Below are 20,967 nucleotides of genomic sequence, written 5' to 3'. Positions count from 1 at the left end.
GTAGCCTCTCATTTGTCATTTACTCAGCAGGCGCTTATTAAGTGGGTGTTGGGTGCTTGATGTTCTGCAAGGTGCTGACAGTTCACCAGTAAGTCCTTCGCCAAGATCTACGGGGAAAGAAGTTTCAGGAAAGGAGTATAACGTACTGTTCCCCCCAAAGGCTACGGTGTCTTGGTTCAGAGGATTTCAAATGTTGCTTACTATGTGCAAACATATTTTTCATTCTTTTGAGCCAGGCCCTAAAATAAATGGGAAAACCATGCACTTGCTGTGGCTTCAACTCCTCAGGAGAGGTCTGAGGGATGCTTGCCACTGAGATGTAAAATGTCTGGCAGACGAATACTTTTGGACAGTTATCTGGAAAGGAGAACATTTTACCCAGCTCTGAGCTCCCCATTTAATTGGTGTAACTGAGCCTTGGTGGCCGGCTGTACAGCTGGTACCTGACAACCGGTTTGGGCGGCTCAGTGGCCGGCAATAAAATAAGGAAGAGGAAAGAAAGGAAACTCACAGATTGGGGAAGAAGTTTAGGCTGGACCAAGGAGGAGGTGAGGGTGGTGGGAGACAAACCAGCAGATAAGAATGGACAGACCATGACATGTGATGGTGGACTTTACATGTACAAACTATGTTTAATCCCAGGATAAGCAGGGCAGTAGTCAGCTGGACACACCATCGGCTTTCAGAACTACAGAGAGACTGCAGCTTTTTCTTTACTTTCTAGAGTGGCTCTTCTCATTTCCTGCCTAGGCAGGAGTCCTTCAGCCCCCAAGATAGATAGCATACTAGTTTCCCAGGCTTCTTCTACTTTGGAGGATAGCTCATGGTTTCTTAGTGTACTGTTAACCGTGTGGGCCATTTTTCTGGTACAATCCTAGCTGCTCTTGTTCTTCTGGTATAATTTTTTTTTGAACTGCTTTAGATGATAAGTTCAATGGATCCTTACTAATAAAGCTTGCATAGTGCTCCGTATCCTAAAATCTTTAAGGCCTTCAGACAATTAACATAATGTGAATGTATTGTCGGTACAATGACATCAGAATAGTGTCTGATATCATATAACAAGTAGGGAAAAAGAAAAGAAAATGCACAGAGCTAAAGGAGCCAGATGTGGGAGAATCAGTTGTTTAAAAAAGAGCTGTAATTGCAGCTGGTTGCTGGCAGAGCCATCAAGAAAGGGCATCTAAAGGTTACGGGATGATGGGCCGTGTGTAGGAACTCGTCCACCCTCCTCCAAAGCCTGATGGCCGGTTTTCATTGAGTCTCCGTGTTTCCACGCCAGTGATGATTTAATGCAGATGCATTTCAAAATGGAACATTAAAAAAACTGTTTTAGAACAAAGGTTTTGTCAGGTTCAAAGAAATGACTGCAGGGAAAATAGTTAAAATTAAAAATCCTCCTAAATTTCACATTAGACGTATCTTTTGTGGGGGTTTGGGTTAACACTTTAATCCAGTGGACTGCCCAGTGACTCCATGAGCTTTAATAGAAGCTATGCTGGGTTTTTTTCCTCCTAGTTAAGAAGGTTGAGTTGCCTTTATAGCTCACATATATGGCTGTGAGCTTTTGTGTTTAGGAAATGCTTCACAAAAATTGCAGTGTAGGGGCTAAAGAGATGGCTCAGTGGTTGTACAAGCAGTGGCTGCTTTTCTAGAGGACCCAGGTTCAATTCCCAGCACTCGCATGGTGGCTTACAACCATCTGTGATCCTGTTCCAGGGGATCTGACACCTTCTTCTGGTCTCCTTGGTCGGTGCTACAGGAGCACAGACATACAAACAGGCAAGCACTCCCAACACACAAAATAACAATAGATCTTTTTTTTTTTCTTTAACATTTCGGTACCAGATTTTTGTATTGGATTAAACAGGTACTTTTGATTAACATTTTCCATCTTAATATTTTTCAATTCAGTGATGTATTCATCTTCAGGCCCTATACTCACTGGTTCCCTGAGGTGTTGTCTTCGAAAGGCAGTTAGACTTCTAGAGTAGAGGGCACTTTGTAGATAGTCCTGAAGCGCTAATCACCTTGAATTAAGTTTTGATTTAGCCCTGGTTGCTTGTGAAAGGGTCGTTCTCCTGACTTTCTAACGTGTACAGTGAATATGCTAAATATCTCCTGCTCAGCTTATTAACAGTATGCTTCTTCATTCCCAAATCCGCAATCCATCTTACATCCAGTATCCTACTAGGCTCAGGATGGAGAGCTACACAACTGTTGGGAGGGTGAGACTGGAGATCACTAACAGGCAGTATTGAGAAATCTCAGTAGATGCCGGCTGTCAACAAGTCTGAAGGATCAGCAGGCCCCACCCCCACCCACCTGAAATGTCAGCTCAAATTGTCAGGGTCTAGCTTTCTGTTTAGCATATGCTTGTTTGCAGGAGATTCCATGGTTTCTCCCGGTTAGATGAATGGGCCTTTTCTGCCATGATTGGGGAAGGAAAACACTTTCATATGCTGAAGCAAGCCTGGCCTCTGTGCTTGACTTCTGTCCCAAAGGGACTCTATCCTCTGGGCACCACGCTAGTCAAGTTGCAAGGCATTTTCATTTTCCATTCCAATCCTCATCTGGAAACAAGTTTTTAATTCCCCACAGAAAGAAGTTGGGTTTCATGACTATCAACAAGATTTAGAGTCTAAAATTATAGGTCTGGACCCATCCTTGGGTGGCCTTACAATGTCCCATACTTACCAGGTTTCTAAGCTAGGCCACTAGACTCTACCCACGGAAGTGACCGTAACAAGATAAAGAATCTAGGCAGCAAAGAGATCAAGGGCCTGTAGAGCAGGGAGAGGACTTCCATTTTCCTTTTTTGAAGTCTTCCCTTGCTGGCTCCCACTTCTTCCCTGAGCTCTGCCTCATCCCTAGATGATTAACAGTAGGAACTCTGTCTCTCCCATGGACCATCCCAGTGCTGTGTGGATGGGATAGCAGCGGCCACAGCTGTCCTCAATCCAGTATAAATGTAGAAGCGTTGTATTCGAGCCCTTCCTAGGACAGAGGTGAGTTAGTTTAATCATATTGGACATATACGACATTTACAAGTCTTCAAAGAACTGTTCTGCTGATTTTCTGCCAGTAGGCAAAGGTGGGGCTCTTGGATTGAGGAAGGTAGGAAGTATGGGAAGTGGCTGTCTTGTCTGGGTTTTGCCATCTGTTTACATGGACAGTAACCCTACAATTTAAAAAAGGAGAGAATGTGTGTATAGTTCAGTTTCTGCAAGAAACATTTGGGGTTTTGAATAGGAATTATATTGTGTTGAGCCTTTATTGGTACTGACATGTAATTAATATTAAATCTTCTAGCCTATGTATATATGATACCTTTCCATTTGTTTGGCTCTTCTTTAATTCCTTTTGACCATGAAGTAATAGTTTTTGGAGATCAGGCTTCCTCCTTTTTTAAAAAAAAAATTATTATTTGTTGTTACTATATAGAAATGCAACTGATTTTTGCATGAACACTTTCATATCTGGTAATTTTGTTGAATTCATTCATTCTCACTTCTTGATACAGGGGTGTGTGTGTGTGTGTGTGTGTGTGTGTGTGTGTGTGTGTGTGTGTATTGTAGCTCTATTCATAATAGCAAGGAAGCAGAATTACTGTAAACTCCCATCGGCAGATAAGTGATGGAACATATACATACTGGCATCTTATTAGACCACGAAGAAACTCGAAATGGTGAAATTTACAGGAAAATAGACAGCTGTAGAAATGATTATATTAAGTGAGGTGATCCAGACTCAGAAAGACACCTGCTGTCCTCCCTCTTTGCTTTTGTGTTTACACATGTGATATGACTGTGACCATTGGTCATGAAGCTGAAGTGAGGACCATAAGTGGGGAAGAAGAGGCTTTGAGGAGGAAGGATGATACAGCACAGGCAGCCTGAAGGGGGAAAGGCAGCTACTCCTGTGGGAGGTTGCAAAGGGTGTGGGGGGAATAGAAGACACGATAAACCAAAGATACATATGAAAATGCCATGGCGAAAGCTTCACTTTACAGACTCACTTAAAGAATAAAAATTGTAAAACACGCAGGCAGACTGAAGAGATAGCTCAGGTGGTAAAGTAACTGCTGTGCCAGTGTGATGGCCGACGTTTGGATGCCCTGATACCAACCAGAGTCACCTGGAGCAGCCAGTGTAAGTAAGGAAGAGACAGGACCACTCCTGAAGCTGGCCAGCCACTGGAGCCAACCAGTGTACTCCAACTGGAGTGAGAGGCTTTGTCTCAACAGATTAGTGATCTAGGAGACACCCAGCATCGTCTTTCTAGTCTCTGAATGCACGCGCGCGCACACACACACACACACACACCATGGGAATATGACACTAACTTATCTGGACAACTGTGGAGTGAAACTGTCCAGCGGCCATTAGATATTTCAAGAGGACTCACAGCACAGGGAGTTTATAGAGAAGATGGCCTGGCAGTTGATGGCATTTAAAGTAGGATTTAAATGCCATCATATTTGGGTGCCATTCATTTAAATGCCATTTACTCGGGATGGTGGTTCCATCACCATCCAAAATAAAATTGTCCTCCATCCCTGAGAATGATTTTTAGCCTGACTGCTCTGACTGAGGGACTAATCTGATCTCTTGGCAAGTCTTTCAGGGAAATACCACAGTAAAGAAACTTGGATATATTCACTGAGTTTATTTATTTATTTAAATTTGTTTGTTCTGTAAACTGTCTTTATAGAGTGTGTATTGTCTTGTGCAGCCAACAAAAAAATTTAGCTGTTCTTTGTCACAAAGTCATTTTCCAGAGACAAATGGTTACCACAGTCTTTCTCTGTGACCTCATTTCTATTAATGTTATTACGGCATTTGACTCTTTTATGAAGCCCTTTTGGTCACATCCACAGTTTATTCAGAGATATCTGTCTGCACTTCTAGCTTGATCTGCAAAATGCATGCAGTTAGCCCAAGACATGTGCAGATAAATTGTCTGGGTTCAGCGTTCTCACCCTTGGAAGTTAAGATGCCTCAATGCCCTGCGCTGAGAGAGGCAGCTTTTCAGCAGCGTTGGTGGCTCAGAGCCGAGCATAAATCTCTGGATGTCTTGGTTTGCATTTTCATTGTCACGTGTAGTTCTTGACCACTGGTTCCAAAGTGCCTCACTTCAAAGAAAACTGAGCCTAAGCAGAAAAGCAAAGAAAAATGTGCTTTCTCACCCATTGCTCCTCTATCCTCAAAATAGAATTCATGAGTATCCTGGGCGAGCAGGGAACAACGGCTACTCCCATTGGATGCCATTCGGAATGCTTCGTGTGCAGTCCATCAGAGTTAGACCTCGGAGTGTGATGACTGATGGAATATTTACCCATCTGAAACCATAGGAGGCAAAGAATAGAGAGCTAATGAAAAAAACGTCCTTAACTTACAGCGGGCCGAAACAGCCTTATTTGTATATTAAATATGACCTTCCCCCTCAGTCCTCTGTTCTGCTCTGGAATTTCAAGCACCACAAACATTTCCTTCCTGTAGTTGCCACTCTGTACCTGTGCCTTCTAGGCAGTACAGGAACCAGGCTTCACACATAGAAGCGATGGAGACTGCCTGAGGGCTTGAAGAAGAGAGGAAATTTATTGACCATCCCCAGGTAGGCTCTGAATTAGGAGACTGTACCACCCGCTTATAGCCAAACCCATCCATTAGGGTTAGTTCTTTGTAGGGTTGACACTACTAAATGCTAGATGTTTATAGTGCCAACCCTACCCTATGTGGACCAGACACCCAGGGCCAGCCCTGTCTCTTCAGCGCTTGATGCCTCCGGGCACTGAATGTTGCTGGCGCTCCTGTCATGATGCATGCCTGCTGCTTCAGATGGCCTCTTCACACCTGTGACTCTCAGTTCCTGGTTGGTGTAATGCTGAGTCATGTACTCATGTCTTGGTTGCAAAGGACTCTGGGAAGAGGAGTATCTGGCCATTTCTGCTTGATAAATTTTTGTTGATAAATACGTCTCTTAGCAGAACTCTCGTAATGAGGGATTCTGTATATCTAGAAATGGGGTTCAAATGCTAAACATTCTCTCTCTCCTTTGCACATCAGATGAGAGCCCCTGAAAGAAGCTACACTGGCGTTTTGCAGAAGAGGAGATAGGTTGCAGCTGGGATATTTATACGTCTAAAACAAAGATGGCTGACTGTTTAAAAAGTACATTGGCTGTTTTTTGTTGATAGGTATATCACACAGACAATGGTGCATGTATGGAGGTCAGAGGGCAACTTGTTCTCTCCATAGTAAAGGGGTCTTTGAGCTTGAACTGAGGCTGCCAGACTTGGTGGCAAGTGGCTTTCCCCACGGTGAACTATCTTGCCAGGCAATTCAGTTTTCCTGGGTGCACTAGTGTCCAAGGGACCCTTTGCTTTTGCCCTGCACTAACTGGTAACTACTGTGAAGACTGGTTATATTTGACTTCTCACTGTATTCCTCAGAGTGATAAAATGAAATAAATTGATTGAGCAGCTTGACTGGCCAGAAGAAGCTAATTAAGATTTATTTGTTTTCTTTTTTTATAAGCCAGAAATGATACTTCCCATCAGTTTATCTTTTGTACTTGGGTGGTTTTATTCGTTTCATTGATTTATTTCTAGTCCTTTAAAAATTGGCCTGTGTGTGTGTGTGTCCACATGCGTGCACGTGTTACATGCGTGTATGAATGTGTGCATGCCACTAAATGCTCAGAGGCCAGCCGAGAACATCAGGTGCCCACTTTTTCTCTCTGCTTTATTTCTCTTGAAATTGTCTTGTTCAACCTGGAGCTGAAATTTACCAACTAAGCCAGAGGCTTCCAAGCTATCTTCCTGTCCCCTGTCCAACCCATACTCCCCAACACCGGGGGGATTATAGACCCTTGCTGTGCCTGGCTGCAGAGCTGAACTCAGGTCCTCAGGTTTATACAACAAAGCCTTTGACCCACTGATTCATCTCCTACCCCTAAAATTTCATTTTTAAATTGCAGGAGTACAGATAGATAGCTTAGAAATTCCTGCTTTATTCATTTTCATTATCACATGGGTAGTTGCTTGTCATAAGCAACTACTTTACCTCATTTAGCTCTTCTTTGGTTGTTAACTTCTAGTTAATAAATTGATAGGTTTATATTGAAGTTTTTGTTTGCTTGTGAGTTGTGTTGGTCAGTGTTAATTGGCATCTTCACAGATGGAGGGTCACCCGCGAGGTGGTCCTCTAGCATGCTTACAGAGGGTAGCTTGCTGACGATGCTAAGTGAGGTGGAACTGTGCAGCAGTATACGCTGATCACAGATCTCTGTTTCCTGATCACAGATGAACTGTGATCAGCCTCTGCAAGCCCTCGCTTGCCACCTTGACCTCCCTGCCATGACTCGTGAACTAGGAACTGAAATACAGCCTTGATGGGGATATTTTATCACAGCAGCAGGAAGAGAAGCTGGGACACCGTTTTACACAGTAAACACTGACTTTTCTCAAGCCAGGTTTGGTGTTAAATGTTTAGATCCGTTATCCTCCCTCCCTGTAAGGCCTGACCTTTATTCTTCATGGTAATGTGTTTTCACAGGTCGACTCTGCACTGTTTTATGGCTTTATCTTTTTTTCTTATGTATCATACTAATTTCTGCGTTTGCTTTGTGATTTTTTTTCTACCCAGTTTATTTATCCTCATATTCTGAGATTAGGTCAAACAGTGGCCTGTCCTCCAGGCTTTCTGTGAGTCATTTCATGTAACATTTTCCTGGTGTCCTCTGCTCTCTTGCTCCTCTAGACTCTACCCTTGAGGCTGTTTGCTCAGGTGGCCTGCAATTTCCCTTAACCCCTACGTGGGAATTCTTGATTGACCTGCTCATTAGATGCCATCTCTTGACTTTGACCCTCTGGGGAGGCACATTGCCCAGCCGCTTCTTTAGGTGTGAGTGGTATAATTTTCTACAATCTGGCATATGTAACAATATCATTTGTTCCCCCTTTTCATGTGTTGTTGGATTTAAAGTAGGGATCAATTTTTTCTGATAAATTTGGAGGGCTTCTGCCATCTTCTGTTCCAATTTATTTATATTATATATTATATGTTATATGTTATATATTATATTTATCTATCTATCTATACACTATATATAGATATTGACATATCTATATAAAGTATTGTGAGGTGCTGTTCATTACCTTTTCCTTGTGTGTGACTTTAAAGCATCTTTGAGCTTGTTTTCATTTTTATGTATGTGTCTATGCCATGTGTGCCCATGGAGGCCAGAGGGGACATTAGATAGCCAAAACATCTCTTTGGCCACTTGGGTTACTGTTTTTGTTGTTTGTAGATTGCCACTGATTGTGTATATCTGAGCTTTGCCTTCAGGGTGGACTGCATTTCCTTCGTATGTTCCCAACTGTCACTTCAGCCCCTCTGCCACATGCCTGCTGCTCCCACTCCATCCTTTTTCCCCTGTGTGAAGGTCAAGGCTTGGTAACGAGTGGCATTGGCCTAGAATGACTTTTGGAACCCCGTGTGCCCCTAGTTGTGCTAACTGTGGGTCTTTGTCATGACCTTGGTAGTTTCTTCTAGAAAAGTCCTCACATCTCCTAACCTGCAAGTGCTCTGGGAGCCTAAGAGGAAGGGATATAGGGGTCTCTTGCCCCCATGCAAATTTTACATCTGTTGTCTCTGTCTCTGTCTCTGTCTCTCTCTCTCTCCCTTTCTCTCTCTTTCTGGCACCATGACCCTCCACTGTTCCTGGTCCTTGAATCTGGATGCTGTCAGGGTCCTTTGTCAGTCTGTGTCTTTCTACTGAGGGTAGAGAAGGGAAGTAGACAGCTCCATGGATATGGAAGTATCTCAGTTCTTCTAATGCCGTGAAGAGACACCATGACCATGACAACTCTCATAAAGGAAAACATTGAACTGGGCCTGGGTTATAGTTCAGAGGTCTAGTCCACTCTCATTATGGTGGGAAGCATGGTGGCTTGCAAGCAGACATGGTGCTGGAGAAGGAACCAAGGGTTCTACATCTGGATCAGCAGGCAGCAGGCTGAGAGTGAGACGCTGGGCCTGGCTTGAGCTTCTGAAATCTCAAAGCCTATCCCCAGTGACACACTTCCTTCAACAGGTCCACACCTCCTAATAATGCCACTCCCTATGATCCTATGGGGGCCATTTTCATTTAAACCATACGGCAGGAAGGATGTTGAAAGTTATCCTTAAGATGATTTGCAGGTGACTCTCCAGTTTTCAAAGCCATCCCCTCCTGTCCATTTCTTACAGTTCTTATTTCTGGTGTACTTGCACCTTAAGAGTTGTAAGGTTCTGTTCCCCAACTTCTTGATGGCTGTGATGGTAGACATTTGAGTTTTCCCCACCCTGGCTCACTCATGGGAGGCCTATTTGTTTTCTGGGTCTTCAAGTACTTTTATCTTCTGACTTTATTTCTGGCTCTCACTTTTTTTGAGGGAATGGAGATGCACACATGATTATAATCTGCCACATGCAGCTGAAGTCACCAATTAATCAGCTTTCGAGGTTTGATTACCTGGATACGTGGCTGTCTGGTCCATTGCAGAAGGATCCTTCTGCTTTCTCTCTTCTTTTTTTTTCTTTTCCTTTTAAAGATTTATTTATTTATTTTATGTGTCTACACTGTCGCTGTCTTCAGACACACCAGAAGAGGGCATCGGATCCCATTACAGATGGTTGTGAGCCACCATGTGGTTGCTGGGAATTGAACTCAGGACCTCTGGAAGAGCAGTCAGTCAGTGCTCTTAACCGCTGAGCCATCTCACCAGCCCTCTCTCTTCTTTTCAAGTTTATTCAGAGATTGTTACTTTTACTTTCAAAATGAACTGAGTGGTGGTGTCCTAACTACGTTGGCATGTATAATGGGGGGAAGTGGACTAATGCTACAAATTCAAGTCTAGCCTGAAACCCAGCTGTAAGAATAATACCGTAAATGTAATTTTCCAACATTATAGAATATGGCCCTAACAAATTCTAGGCCAGTTATCAATATACTTTTCTAAGATATAGAAATATAATAACAGATTTCTTGCAGTGTTGAATGTAATTAACATTACGAGGTGTATGAAGTATCATTTGGCCTTATTCGTCTGTTGTAAAACAAAAGGGCAGTTGTTTTGAGTCCTGTAGAGTTTGAGTGTCTATAAAGCGGCGTGATCTCGCCTTTCACAGAGAGCTGATACTTCCTCAAAGAAATATTCAGCTCCCTATTGTGGAGTTAGTGGTTTCTGCTTTGAACACCTTGTGATTCTTGTTGGTAAATCGAGTTTGAGAGTCTGTGGAGACAGACTCCCGGGGCGTCTGTCTTGTGCTACAGCTTACTTACTGCAAGTGTCTCTGCACTAAGCAACGGGCAGGAAGCACTTCTGTCCTTAAAACCAAAATAGATGCTCTTCCTCATTATCACAGTTCACGTGCGTGCAGTTTTTAATGAGACGGGCACATCCCTTGTGTTTTTTGCAGATTTAATGATCAGATTGTTTAATGCAGAGCCTGGGGGAAGTGGCCTTGATGAAACAGATGATGGAGATGTTGCTGGAATTAGGATAACAACTTTATTCTCCTTCCTTTTGTTTTTCCTTCAATGTGTTTTTTAATCTATTATTTTTGAGAATTCTTAAAGAGACTTGCTTGTGTTACTTTAATATGTTTTGGTAGACTTATACTTGTCTCACTGTTTTAACATCAAAAGACTGTTGCCTTGGGGGAAAAGTAAAGATTTGCAAGAACAGTTGGGTGTGCTAGGTTTTAAATATGTGGAAAGCAGGCTAATTTGTGTCAGAAAGGTCTGTGGAGTATCAGATAGCATGCTTCATGTGGCTTTGTTGGTTCTAGAATGTCCTGCCACTGTTCACTGTTCACTGAAAGTGAAGTATGTTGCAGGTTATTTGATCACATTGTGAACCCCAAGATGGTGAACTATAAAAGCCTGTTTCTTGTTGTGGTGTGGCTCAGCCCTGCATACTCCTTCAATCCAGGAGCTTTATGTAAACAGGATTAAATAAACTCAACCATAGGTCAAGAGGGGGAGCAAGCAACCAGTTGACTGGGAGTGAACATAAGTTAACAGAAAGGAGGGTTTTTGAGATGAAGAAATTTTAAGACAGTAAGGAAAAGGAGAAGGGGCTTTTTCCCCCTCTGGGACATCAGTGGAATAGTACTGTCAGCTGAGTGTTTTCTCTGTCTCTGTGAACTAACATGCTTTCTTTCACCCCAGCACCTGGCTCCCAAGTCTTCATTAGCAAACGTTTGGGATTTTGGTTTTTTCTTTAAAAAAACAAAAACAAAAAACAAAAAAAAAAACAGGCCATTCTGTGAGGAGACGGAGAGCGAACGGTCGTGTGGCTCCTTGCTGTTGTAGCTCCGGTGTCTCGGCGTAGACCTGCAGTAGGAGAGGCAGTCTCTTCTCTCCTAAGTCTTGTGAGATTTCTTTGATCTTCAGCTACATTTTCAGCTTTGTGAGGAACCCCATCATCAAAGGAGATGGCTAGCAATGTTACCAACAAGACAGATCCACGGTCCATGAATTCCCGTGTTTTCATTGGGAATCTCAATACTCTGGTGGTCAAGAAGTCTGATGTGGAGGCCATATTTTCAAAGTATGGCAAAACTGTGGGTTGCTCTGTGCGTAAGGGCTTTGTCTTTGTCCAGTATGTTAATGAAAGAAATGCGCGAGCTGCTGTAGCTGGAGAGGATGGCAGAATGATCGCCGGCCAGGTTTTAGATATTAACCTGGTTGCAGAGCCAAAAGTGAACCGAGGAAAAGCAGGTGTGAAACGATCTGCAGCGGAGATGTACGGTTCCTCATTTGACTTGGACTATGACTTTCAGCGGGATTATTATGACAGGATGTACAGTTACCCAGCACGTGTTCCTCCTCCTCCTCCTATTGCTCGAGCTGTGGTGCCTTCCAAACGCCAGCGTGTGTCAGGGAACACCTCACGAAGGGGCAAAAGTGGATTCAATTCGAAGAGTGGACAACGGGGATCTTCTTCCAAGTCTGGAAAGTTGAAAGGTGATGACCTTCAGGCCATTAGAAAGGAGCTGACTCAGATAAAACAAAAAGTGGATTCTCTGCTGGAAAGCCTGGAAGAAAATTGAAAAAGAACGAAGCAAACAAGCAGACTTGTCCTTCTCATCCCCAGTAGAGATGAAGAATGAAAAGTCTGAAGAAGAGCAGAGCAGTGCCTCTGTGAAGAGAGAGGGGACTGATGTGAAGCTGGAGTCTGAGGCAGGTGCAGATGACTCTGCTGAGGAGGGTGACCTGCTGGACGATGATGATAATGAAGATCGGGGGGATGACCAGCTGGAGTTGAAGGATGATGAAAAAGAGCCTGAGGAGGGAGAAGATGACAGAGACAGTGCCAATGGGGAAGATGACTCTTAAGTACATAGTGGACCTTAGACATCTTCTCCCGTTATTCATTTCCCTAGGCGCTTGTGAGAGAGCAAAGTAACGCCAGATCCTCTCCCCTAGAATCTTCTGCACGTTCTCACTGCTCTCCCTCCTTACCCTTCCTGTGTTCATTAATTCATAATTTCCCTGCGCCTAGTTCCATTTCACTTCCTTTGATGCTCTGTAGTAGTTTCGTTAAGTCTTACCCTGAAAGTTTTGCTTTAATTTTGATATCTCTTTGACTTAACAATAAAAAGTTGTATGTTTTTTTTTAAAAAAAACAAAACAGAAAAACCAACAGAAGTAAAAGCATATAAAGAGAAAAACAAGTTATTTAAGAAAAATAAGATGTGCCTCTATGGTGGTTTGAATAGGAATGGCCTCCACAGAGTCATGTGTTTGAATGTACTATTAGGAGATATAGCCTTATTAGAGTAGGTGTGGCCTTGTTGGAGGAAGACTGTCACTGTGGAGTTGAACTTTGAGGTCCTCCATGCTCAAAATATGCTCAGTATGACACATAGTCTCTTTCTTTGGCCTTTGGATCAAGATGTATAACTCTTAGCTCCTTCTCCAGCACCGTGTCTGCTTGCACGCTGCCATGTTTTCTGCCATGATGACAATGAGCTAAACCTCTAAAACTGTAGACCAGCCCCAGTGAAATAGTTTCCTTTATAAGAGTTGCTATGGTCATGGTGTCTCTTCACAGCAGTGAGACCCTAACTAAGACATGACTCCCCCAACAAAACAAAGCAGTACAACACAAAACAATAAAACCTGCTAGGGCTCTGCAATCCAGAGTCAAGAAGGAAGTCAGGTTCAACATGACTTAGTTAGCCAGTGCTGGTCACAGTTTTAGAGTCTGATCTAAGCAGTTTACTTTTGACATTTATATGTAAGAACCCTGTGCCCTCTGCATAAGGTATATGACAAGGTTTCACACACTCCTAGGTAGCAGACATGTTCTGTAATAGTTACTGCAAGGTGTATACTTACAAAGAGGAAAAGCCCATGAAGATTCTATAAAGAAAGAAGTTCAGCTCGATGCTAAAGAAGAAACACAACCAGGAAAACAAAATAGAGAATAAAAAAATCTGGAAGTAATATAGTACTTGAATTTCTATTTGAGTAGTTAAGAACATTTTATTATTTATTAGCCAAGAAGCAGTGTTTATCAAAGAAAAAATATTTGACTCAGGCCAGCCTAGACTACATGAGACCTTGTCTCAATACTAGTATTATAGTCATTATTGTTGATGTTTTGAGAAAGAACCTTGTTAGGAAGTGGAAATCACCCAGGCCTGTATCATGGTGTACAGACTTATGTACTCTGTTTCTATTTAAAAGTTTTGCTCGTGGTTTTCTCTCTCTAGAGCCTTTTGTCTTGTTCTCACTGAACTTTGTAGAGAAGGCATCTTGAGCCCATTTTTCAGAAATAGTTTCAAAGTCTATTTGACGCTTCCTGCCCCCCCCCCCCTGCCTCTTACTGAAACAGAGACAAAGCCTTCCCTTCTCCAGGTTTCTAGAATGTTCCTGCATATCCAGAGACAGCTCCCAGGAGAACCACTGTTTCTATCGTTTTTGGAGATTTTCGCTTGCTAAATTTCTCAAGAAGTCTTGTGGAAGAACAGAGGTCACTCAACAAGCAACATCAAAGGGTCTGTGTTAGGTTTGCCTTTATTTGTACTATGTGACTTCAAACGCTTAAAGACTAATACTGGAATTTTTTAAGAACTAATAAATAAAGAAGGCATCTCAACAAGCTGTGTGCTCAGTCAGTCTAGCACACTTCAGACCTTGCGTGTAGCCTGGTAATGTTGAGCTTCATTTTCTTATACTTCGTTTTCTTATGTTTTGATTTTTAAAATCATTGCTGAGTTGAAGAAAAGGTGAGGTTGGTACCCTAGCTGCTGTGTAGCTCCTTGGGGTGAGTGCGGAGGCACCTGACTAATAAGGCAACACAACACAGACAGACAGACAGACAGACGACAGGCAGGCAGGCAGGCAGGCAGACAGACCTTGAGCCAGAGGACAAAAGCCCTGTGCACCCCTAGGTTCTGAGAACCTTGCCAGGTCACCTAGACCAGACCCCAGCAGTGCACAGGTGACATCAGTCTGTCTCTGTGATCTTGCCTCCAGGCCTGGGTCAGTAACTTGCGTTCACTTCTGGTTCTGTGTAGTACAGTTATAGCTGGTCATGGAGCTTCAGCCGCTATTCTGACTCAGTTTGTCCTGTGTGCCTCGTGGCAGAAGAAACCAACTCCTGCCTGGTCACGGCAGACTTGTTCCTTTTCCTTGGAGCGCCTGTGCTCGTGTTCCAACCCAGCACAATAATTAGTGGCATCACCGACGATCACGAGCTCCCAAACAATGATTAATCATACTTTGAATTCTCTGAAAGAAACATTAATGCTCTGTGGTTGAAATTAAACCCATTTAGTGCTGAGACAGGTAATCCTTCAATTATTTTGAGAGTCTTGACCATTCTTAATCACTTACTTCTGGAGAGTTTTAAAAGCAGAAGTCTTACCATGTCGTAACAGGCAATGGTGTGTTGTGAATTAATGAGTCACAGAACATGTTATTTTTGAAGAGCACAAGCCACCTTCTTGGGAGTTCACACCAAGGTTCCTCTGACAAAAATGTAGTATCAGGCAAAGCTAGTTTTACGAATTTTGTTTGCAAATTCATCTTTAAGGTCAGCAGTACCAAATACTTACACTGGAATACTAGCTGGAAATAGTTAACCAGGGACCAGTGGCAGCTAGGGCTGTTGACATAAAGTATTTACTTTGAAGAGAATTCTTAGCATTTTTGCCCCACGTCAGCACAACAAGAATTTGCAGGAGGATGGGGTGGGGGTGGGGGAAGGCACATTAATGTATTTGTCAAGGATTAATGACCTGCCGGAACATTCGTGGTGGGGAATATGTTATGGGTAGCATCATAAATACAGTAATTAAAAAGCTGCACACTAAACACTTTGGACTGGCCGATAGATTCCTTTCATCCCCTGGCTTGCAGTCAAGTGAGTAGTATGTTTATTCTGCCTCCATTCCTTCTTGAGAGTGGAAAGGGAAACGACTGGTTCAGAGGTCCTTTTCTGTGCTGCCTGTGCACTCCATGGCCAAGGGCAAGCCAGGAGTAGTGTACAAGGTGCTCTACACCTGAGTACTGGAGAAAAGTGTGTGTGTGTGTGTGTGTGTGTGTGTGTGTGTGTTATTAACCAACATGACAGAATCAGACTGGAAGGATCAAGCTACTTTCTCACAGTCAAGGGAAACAACATCAAAAGCACAAACACAAAAAAATAAAATGCTGTCACATAGTGCACGCTAGTAACCCACCCCTCACATTTGTAAGCTCAGTTACTGAGGTCCTTTCCAGACAGATACTACAGTGTTCCGTCTATAAGTAAGGTATGCTGCATTGGACCCTTGGTGCCGTGGGCCTTATGTATTATAAGGGAAACTGTAGTAGAATTGCATACACATCAGGACAGAAACACAGCCTGCCCCTGGGATGAATTTTCGAGGTGGTGAGGCTTGGTGCTCTCCTCACTTCATATCTTGTGGTCCTCACGGGTGAGAGCCAAGCAAGCTGCTGAGGATGAGCCCTGGGAGGAGAGGCACTGGACCGCTAGAGTGATGATCCCGTCCTTCAGAAGGATGGCAAAGCAGGAAGACTGATGTAGCCTCCACGTTCTGGTCCTTTGTTTTTGCTCAGAATCTTTGTACCTACCTGTTTCCTGTTTAAAGAGCATCTTTTTATAATTTCTGAGACCAGCCTTGTGCTATTTATTTATGAATTAATAAAAACTCTTTTTTGTTGTTTTGTAAAATAAATGTAGTTGGATGTGATTTACAGTTTTCCTCTGAGTCAGTGAGGGGTAAGACAGCCAGGCTGTTTTTGTTCTCACCCTTTAATTGGCCTTCTTACCTCTTAGTTGGGAAAATTATTCAGTCATATACCGGTTTATGGATCCATTCCACATTTATTGCGTGCTGACTGTCTTCCGTGCTCCAGGGATACAAAAACGAATGGCCCAGTTAGTGACTTCTGCTGGCTCTGATACCAGCTCTGAGGTGGTACCAAAGCCAGTGGAAAACACATGGTTCTACGAGGTTGTCACTCCAGTGGTGGCCTAGATCTCATTCATATATAGAATAGACAAACCTTTAAAAGAGCCCCAGGGCTTCTGAGATCATAGAGGCTACACATCTGCTCCTCAAGGTGTTTCCCTGTGTGTTGCCCCGTGCCATTCCTAACCCTCCCGGGAAAAGCTTTAAGTGGGAACGTGTATGTTTTGAGGCACTGAGCTTCGGAGGCTCCAGCAGGTGACACTGTCACCCCCTGCTTCCACTCCCCTTTCCTCCCCCCGCCCCCCCATTCTTCCTGCTTTTATTTGCTAGTGTCAGCCTGCTGCTGCTTAGGTTGGTTATGCTTTTATGGTGGCTCACAAAGACTGGCAGACGGTGAGACATGGCCAAGGCTATAACTATAAGCGAACCCTGGAAACACAGAAACATTGGCACCCCAATCCTAAAGCTGTCTTTGGAAGAGCTTTCTTCTACATCCTTCGCCCATGCTCTGCCTTAGTTCTGCCAGTATACGTGCTTCCCTGCTTTGATACGCACAGGCATGCGCGTTTGTTTGCCTTTAAACAGGGTTTGATGGTTTTCCTTTAGGGGTGGAGCAGGGGTCGCATACCAGAGAACACCTATGACAAGATCTGTGTCCTCAAGTGTTTACTTGTTGCCACATTCTTGACAAGGAACTATCCCAAGCTCTTTCTCTCTTTTCTCCTTTTTGCCTCCTGTGCATGGTGTGTGTGTGTGTGTGTGTGTGTGTGTGTGTGTGTGAACATGGGTAGGTGTCTGTGTACAAATGTAGGGGCCAGAGGAGGACACTGAAAGTCTTCCTCTCTATTCTCTGTCTCTGTCAGCCTCTGTGTCTGTGTCTCTATGTCTTTTTCTGCTACAGGGCCTCTTGCTGAACCTGAAGCTTACTGTTTTAAGCTATGCTGTTGGACCAGTGAGCTTATTTGGACCAGTGAGCTACTGGGATCTGCTCATCTCTGGGACTGCTCCACCCTTTCCCCTCAAAAAACCCCCTGTTTATAGGTACATGAGGCCTTACCTAGCTTTTATGTGGCCTCTGGGGATTTGAACTCAGGTCCTCTTGCTTTCATCCCAAGGGCTTTTACCAATGACCCATCTCCCCAGCCCATTGCCTGCCATGTATTCTCAAGCATGGTGATATCATTTGCTGTTTTCTCTAATATTCCAGCACCGATGTGAATGTAGTCTGACCAGATTTACCTTTATGCTGCTTCCAGTATCAGAGGGTGTGGATTGTTGTTTTCAAAGCTAGTCATTTCATCTGGACTCTACTTTCTTGCTTCTGAAGATCTAGTTCATTCTTTCTCTCTCTGGTTCTCTGCATTCTTCCTCTCTGCAGATTCCATCTGCCAGCACTTCAGACCTTCCAAAGTGGCCTGTCCCCCTACACGCCCTTCCCTTATTCTTTTGATGCTGTTCTCTGTCTCTTCATGCCACAAACCCATTCCTCAGTCTAGGGGCCCAGTGACTTTTCAAATGTCAACACCAAGAGTATTTTCCATCTTTATCTTCATTTTCTTTTGTATCCCTTGGTACTTCTCCACCTTTGAAATTAAGGTGGTTGTTGTTTGTTTGCTTGTTTGTTTCCTACAAGATCATGCTCAGCTTCCTGGTCTGCCATTGCTAGTGCCTGTCTCTTGGCACTAACCAGGAAATCTCTCTGCCCACAGCCCTTCAGTGATTCTCTGACATTGTCTCTGCCTCTCTATGAATGTGTGTGTGTGTGTGTGTGTGTGTGTGTGTGTGTTTTAAACTAGGTTTGTATCTTGTTCTGTCTCCTTCCCCAGGCCTTGAGTCTTTGACACCTCAGGTTTTAATGCTGTAGACTGTCCTCCTTTTGATCTACTTTTCCTTCTCTGGTATTCCACGTCTCAGATCTACTACTGTTGGTCTGTGTAGTTGTGCAATGGTTCTCCCTTTAGCTTCTAGATCAGTGGTTCTCAACCTGGGGGTCCTGACCCCTTGAGGGGGGTGTCACATGACCCTTTCACAGGCATTGCATACCAATTTTTATATTACAGTTCACAGCAGCAGCAGATTTACAGTTATGAAGTAGCAATGACAATAATTTCATGGTTGAGGGTCACTACAACATGAGGAACTGTATTAAAGGATGGTGGGGTTAAGAAGGTTGAGAGCCACTGATCCAGGAGTTTCCAGATGCTAATTTGTGTCACCCTTTCCCTGCTCACCTGTACTGTCTCATCTCTGCCCTGCCTCTGTGTCTGGATGATGTAACGAGCAGGCCAGCCTCTCTTACTGCTTAGATCCATCCTGAGAGAGTAATGCATCCAAAACCCACATCTGATGCAGGCTTATCTGTATGCAACCAGGTCTAGTCAGAGATCTCTGAGAGAGGCACAGAGTTGCCGATTGGCTCCAGTCTTCTTTCCTTCCTGGCCTGATAACACAGGACCACTCTAGAGTGGGATCAAGAACAATAAGCCACGTTGGTGTCTCCCCGCTGCCTCTTCTGTTGTCTGTCACTCACAAAGCTTACCTAACTCTAGCCCAGCCTTAGATGTGTCAGACACCCTTTGTTCCTGGGTGCCTTCCCTGACCTCCTCTTGTCTGGGCTGGAGGTCCCTGCTGGATGGCAGTCATATCATTTCCACTCTCCCACTGCCCTACAGGGCCCATTCTGTGCAAGTCCCTCAGCCCAGTGGACTGACCACTGTCCTTAGAATTGGAGACACTGTTTTATTCATTTTATAGCTGACAGCTTGACTTCGAGTAAGGATGCAGCCTGTGTTTTTGATAGTACATCAATTTAATGTCCACAAAAGCGTGTAAGAATGCCCAGTGCATATGTGTTACCCTTAGAAGGGAGCACAGAAGGGCCTTCTGTACAGAGTGGACTTGATGTGTTCAGATGGGCTTTTCTTTTTTAATCATTTTGGCATATAGCCACTTCAATAAATTTTTGTTTTTTTTCTTTTGAGTTTTTAGATTGGTAGGATGTTATTTCAGGAGCCACAACAAAGGGCCAAGCCGGTACCATTCTTGCTGTTCAATAAGAAGACGCAGAGTGATGAGCCCAGTGTTGTGGGAATGGCTGGACTTTACATCCCCGTCCAGGAATTCTTGGGGACACACCCTTTTGTCACACTTACTGCAGGGGCCACATGCTGACCCTCTGCAGGCTCCATGCCTGCCTGCAGGGACAGATCGATTTCTTCCCGCATGTGACCATGAATAATTCATAAACACGGTTATCTGAAAGGTGGTGGTCATCATTAGCATTTTAATGAAAAAAAAGTGATGATTATCCTAAGACTGTTTTATTTCCATCTTTTCATTTTTTTTTTTTTATTTTTTCGTCCTCTCCCTCAACAGCTAGCCTTCTCACTGTTTCCTGAGTCCTTGGGAGTTCCTGAGTCCCCTGCTAACACGCTGACTGTCGCTATGGGCAGAAGGTACCCAGAGGCTCGCGGGTGTCCAGGCAGCTCATGTACGTATGTCGCCACACATGCATGCCTTTCCGTCTCCTCTTCTCTCTCCCACTACCTTTTCTTCCTCCGCCTTCCCATCTCTCTTCTCTTCCTTTCTCTTCTCTTGTTGTAGAATATCCCAGGACACTAACCTGCCAAATACTTACTTATAAGATATAAATGAGAGTATGTAGAAATACAGGAGAATATTTTGTTCCGTGCTGTTTTTCATATCAGATAGTGAAAAAAAAATGTTATCTAAATTAGTATTCCTGTAATCAAGTAGTCCTATAATACCAGATGACTCTTTTGTGTTTCAGTGTAGTCATTCATACACTGGCTTTAAAATAATTTCCCCTTTTTGTCACAATATTTGAAACACTTAAAACAATAGGAATGCCACAAATTCAAAGCATTTCCTAGTGACTGTTTCACTTCTAGTTAAAAAAGACCCACTTTGTTTTATTAGCTTTGGGTATCCTTGCTTGGTTTTTTTTTTTTTTTTTTTTTTAGGTTTTTCAAGACAGGGTTTCTCTGTGTAGCTCCTCTGGCTGTCCTGGAACTCACTCTGTAGACCAGGCTGGCCTAGAACTCAGAAATCCGCCTGCCTCTGCCTCCCAAGTGCTGAGATTAAAGGCGTGTGCCACCACTGCCTGGCAATCCTTGCTTGGTTCTCGACTCCTCCTCACTCTCTGAAGACAGACACGCCCAGGACATGGCTCCTCTGTCTTTCACACTGGAGTCCATGCACCAGGTTTTGGGAAGTGTCATGGCTGATCTTCTGATGGCCCCTACCCCCTGACTGATGCCACACTGAAGGAAGAGAAGGTATCACCTCTCATCTAGATCCTCTCCTATTGTGGAAGCTCTTGATTATCTTCTTTTCTGCTTCCTTTGGTCTTCCAGCTGTGTGGATAATTCATTTATTTTTTTATTACTTCCCGATGGGTTCTGTAGAATTGTGGCCTCAGGTCAGGGATGTATTGGGATGTCTCTCCTCCGCTTTGCTCCTGTAG

At 43.7% G+C, this 20,967-nt stretch overlaps 2 protein-coding genes across 15 annotated transcripts in view; both read left to right on the top strand.

The window, feature by feature from the left end:
* The window catches only part of Apbb2 (amyloid beta precursor protein binding family B member 2), a 333,919-nt gene that overhangs the window by 111,106 nt on the left and 201,846 nt on the right, over positions 1-20,967 (top strand). For all 14 annotated transcript variants that reach the window (XM_028765368.1, XM_028765366.1, XM_028765361.1 and 11 more), the window contains one exon: positions 19,857-19,971. The gene's annotated coding sequence lies outside the window, so the exon portion shown is untranslated. The remainder of the gene's footprint in view (positions 1-19,856; positions 19,972-20,967) is intronic.
* Positions 11,425-12,390, top strand: LOC114619528 (heterogeneous nuclear ribonucleoprotein C-like). The gene is given in 2 exon segments (XM_028765371.1): positions 11,425-12,095; positions 12,097-12,390. Coding segments are annotated over 2 exon segments (903 nt in total). The 5' UTR covers positions 11,425-11,486.

This window comes from Grammomys surdaster, unplaced genomic scaffold (genome assembly GCF_004785775.1).
Source record: "Grammomys surdaster isolate TR1022 unplaced genomic scaffold, NIH_TR_1.0 150, whole genome shotgun sequence".
Lineage (NCBI taxonomy): Eukaryota > Metazoa > Chordata > Mammalia > Rodentia > Muridae > Grammomys > Grammomys surdaster.
Note: the sequence above shows the minus strand (reverse complement) of the source record. Positions and strands in the feature narration are given on the sequence as shown.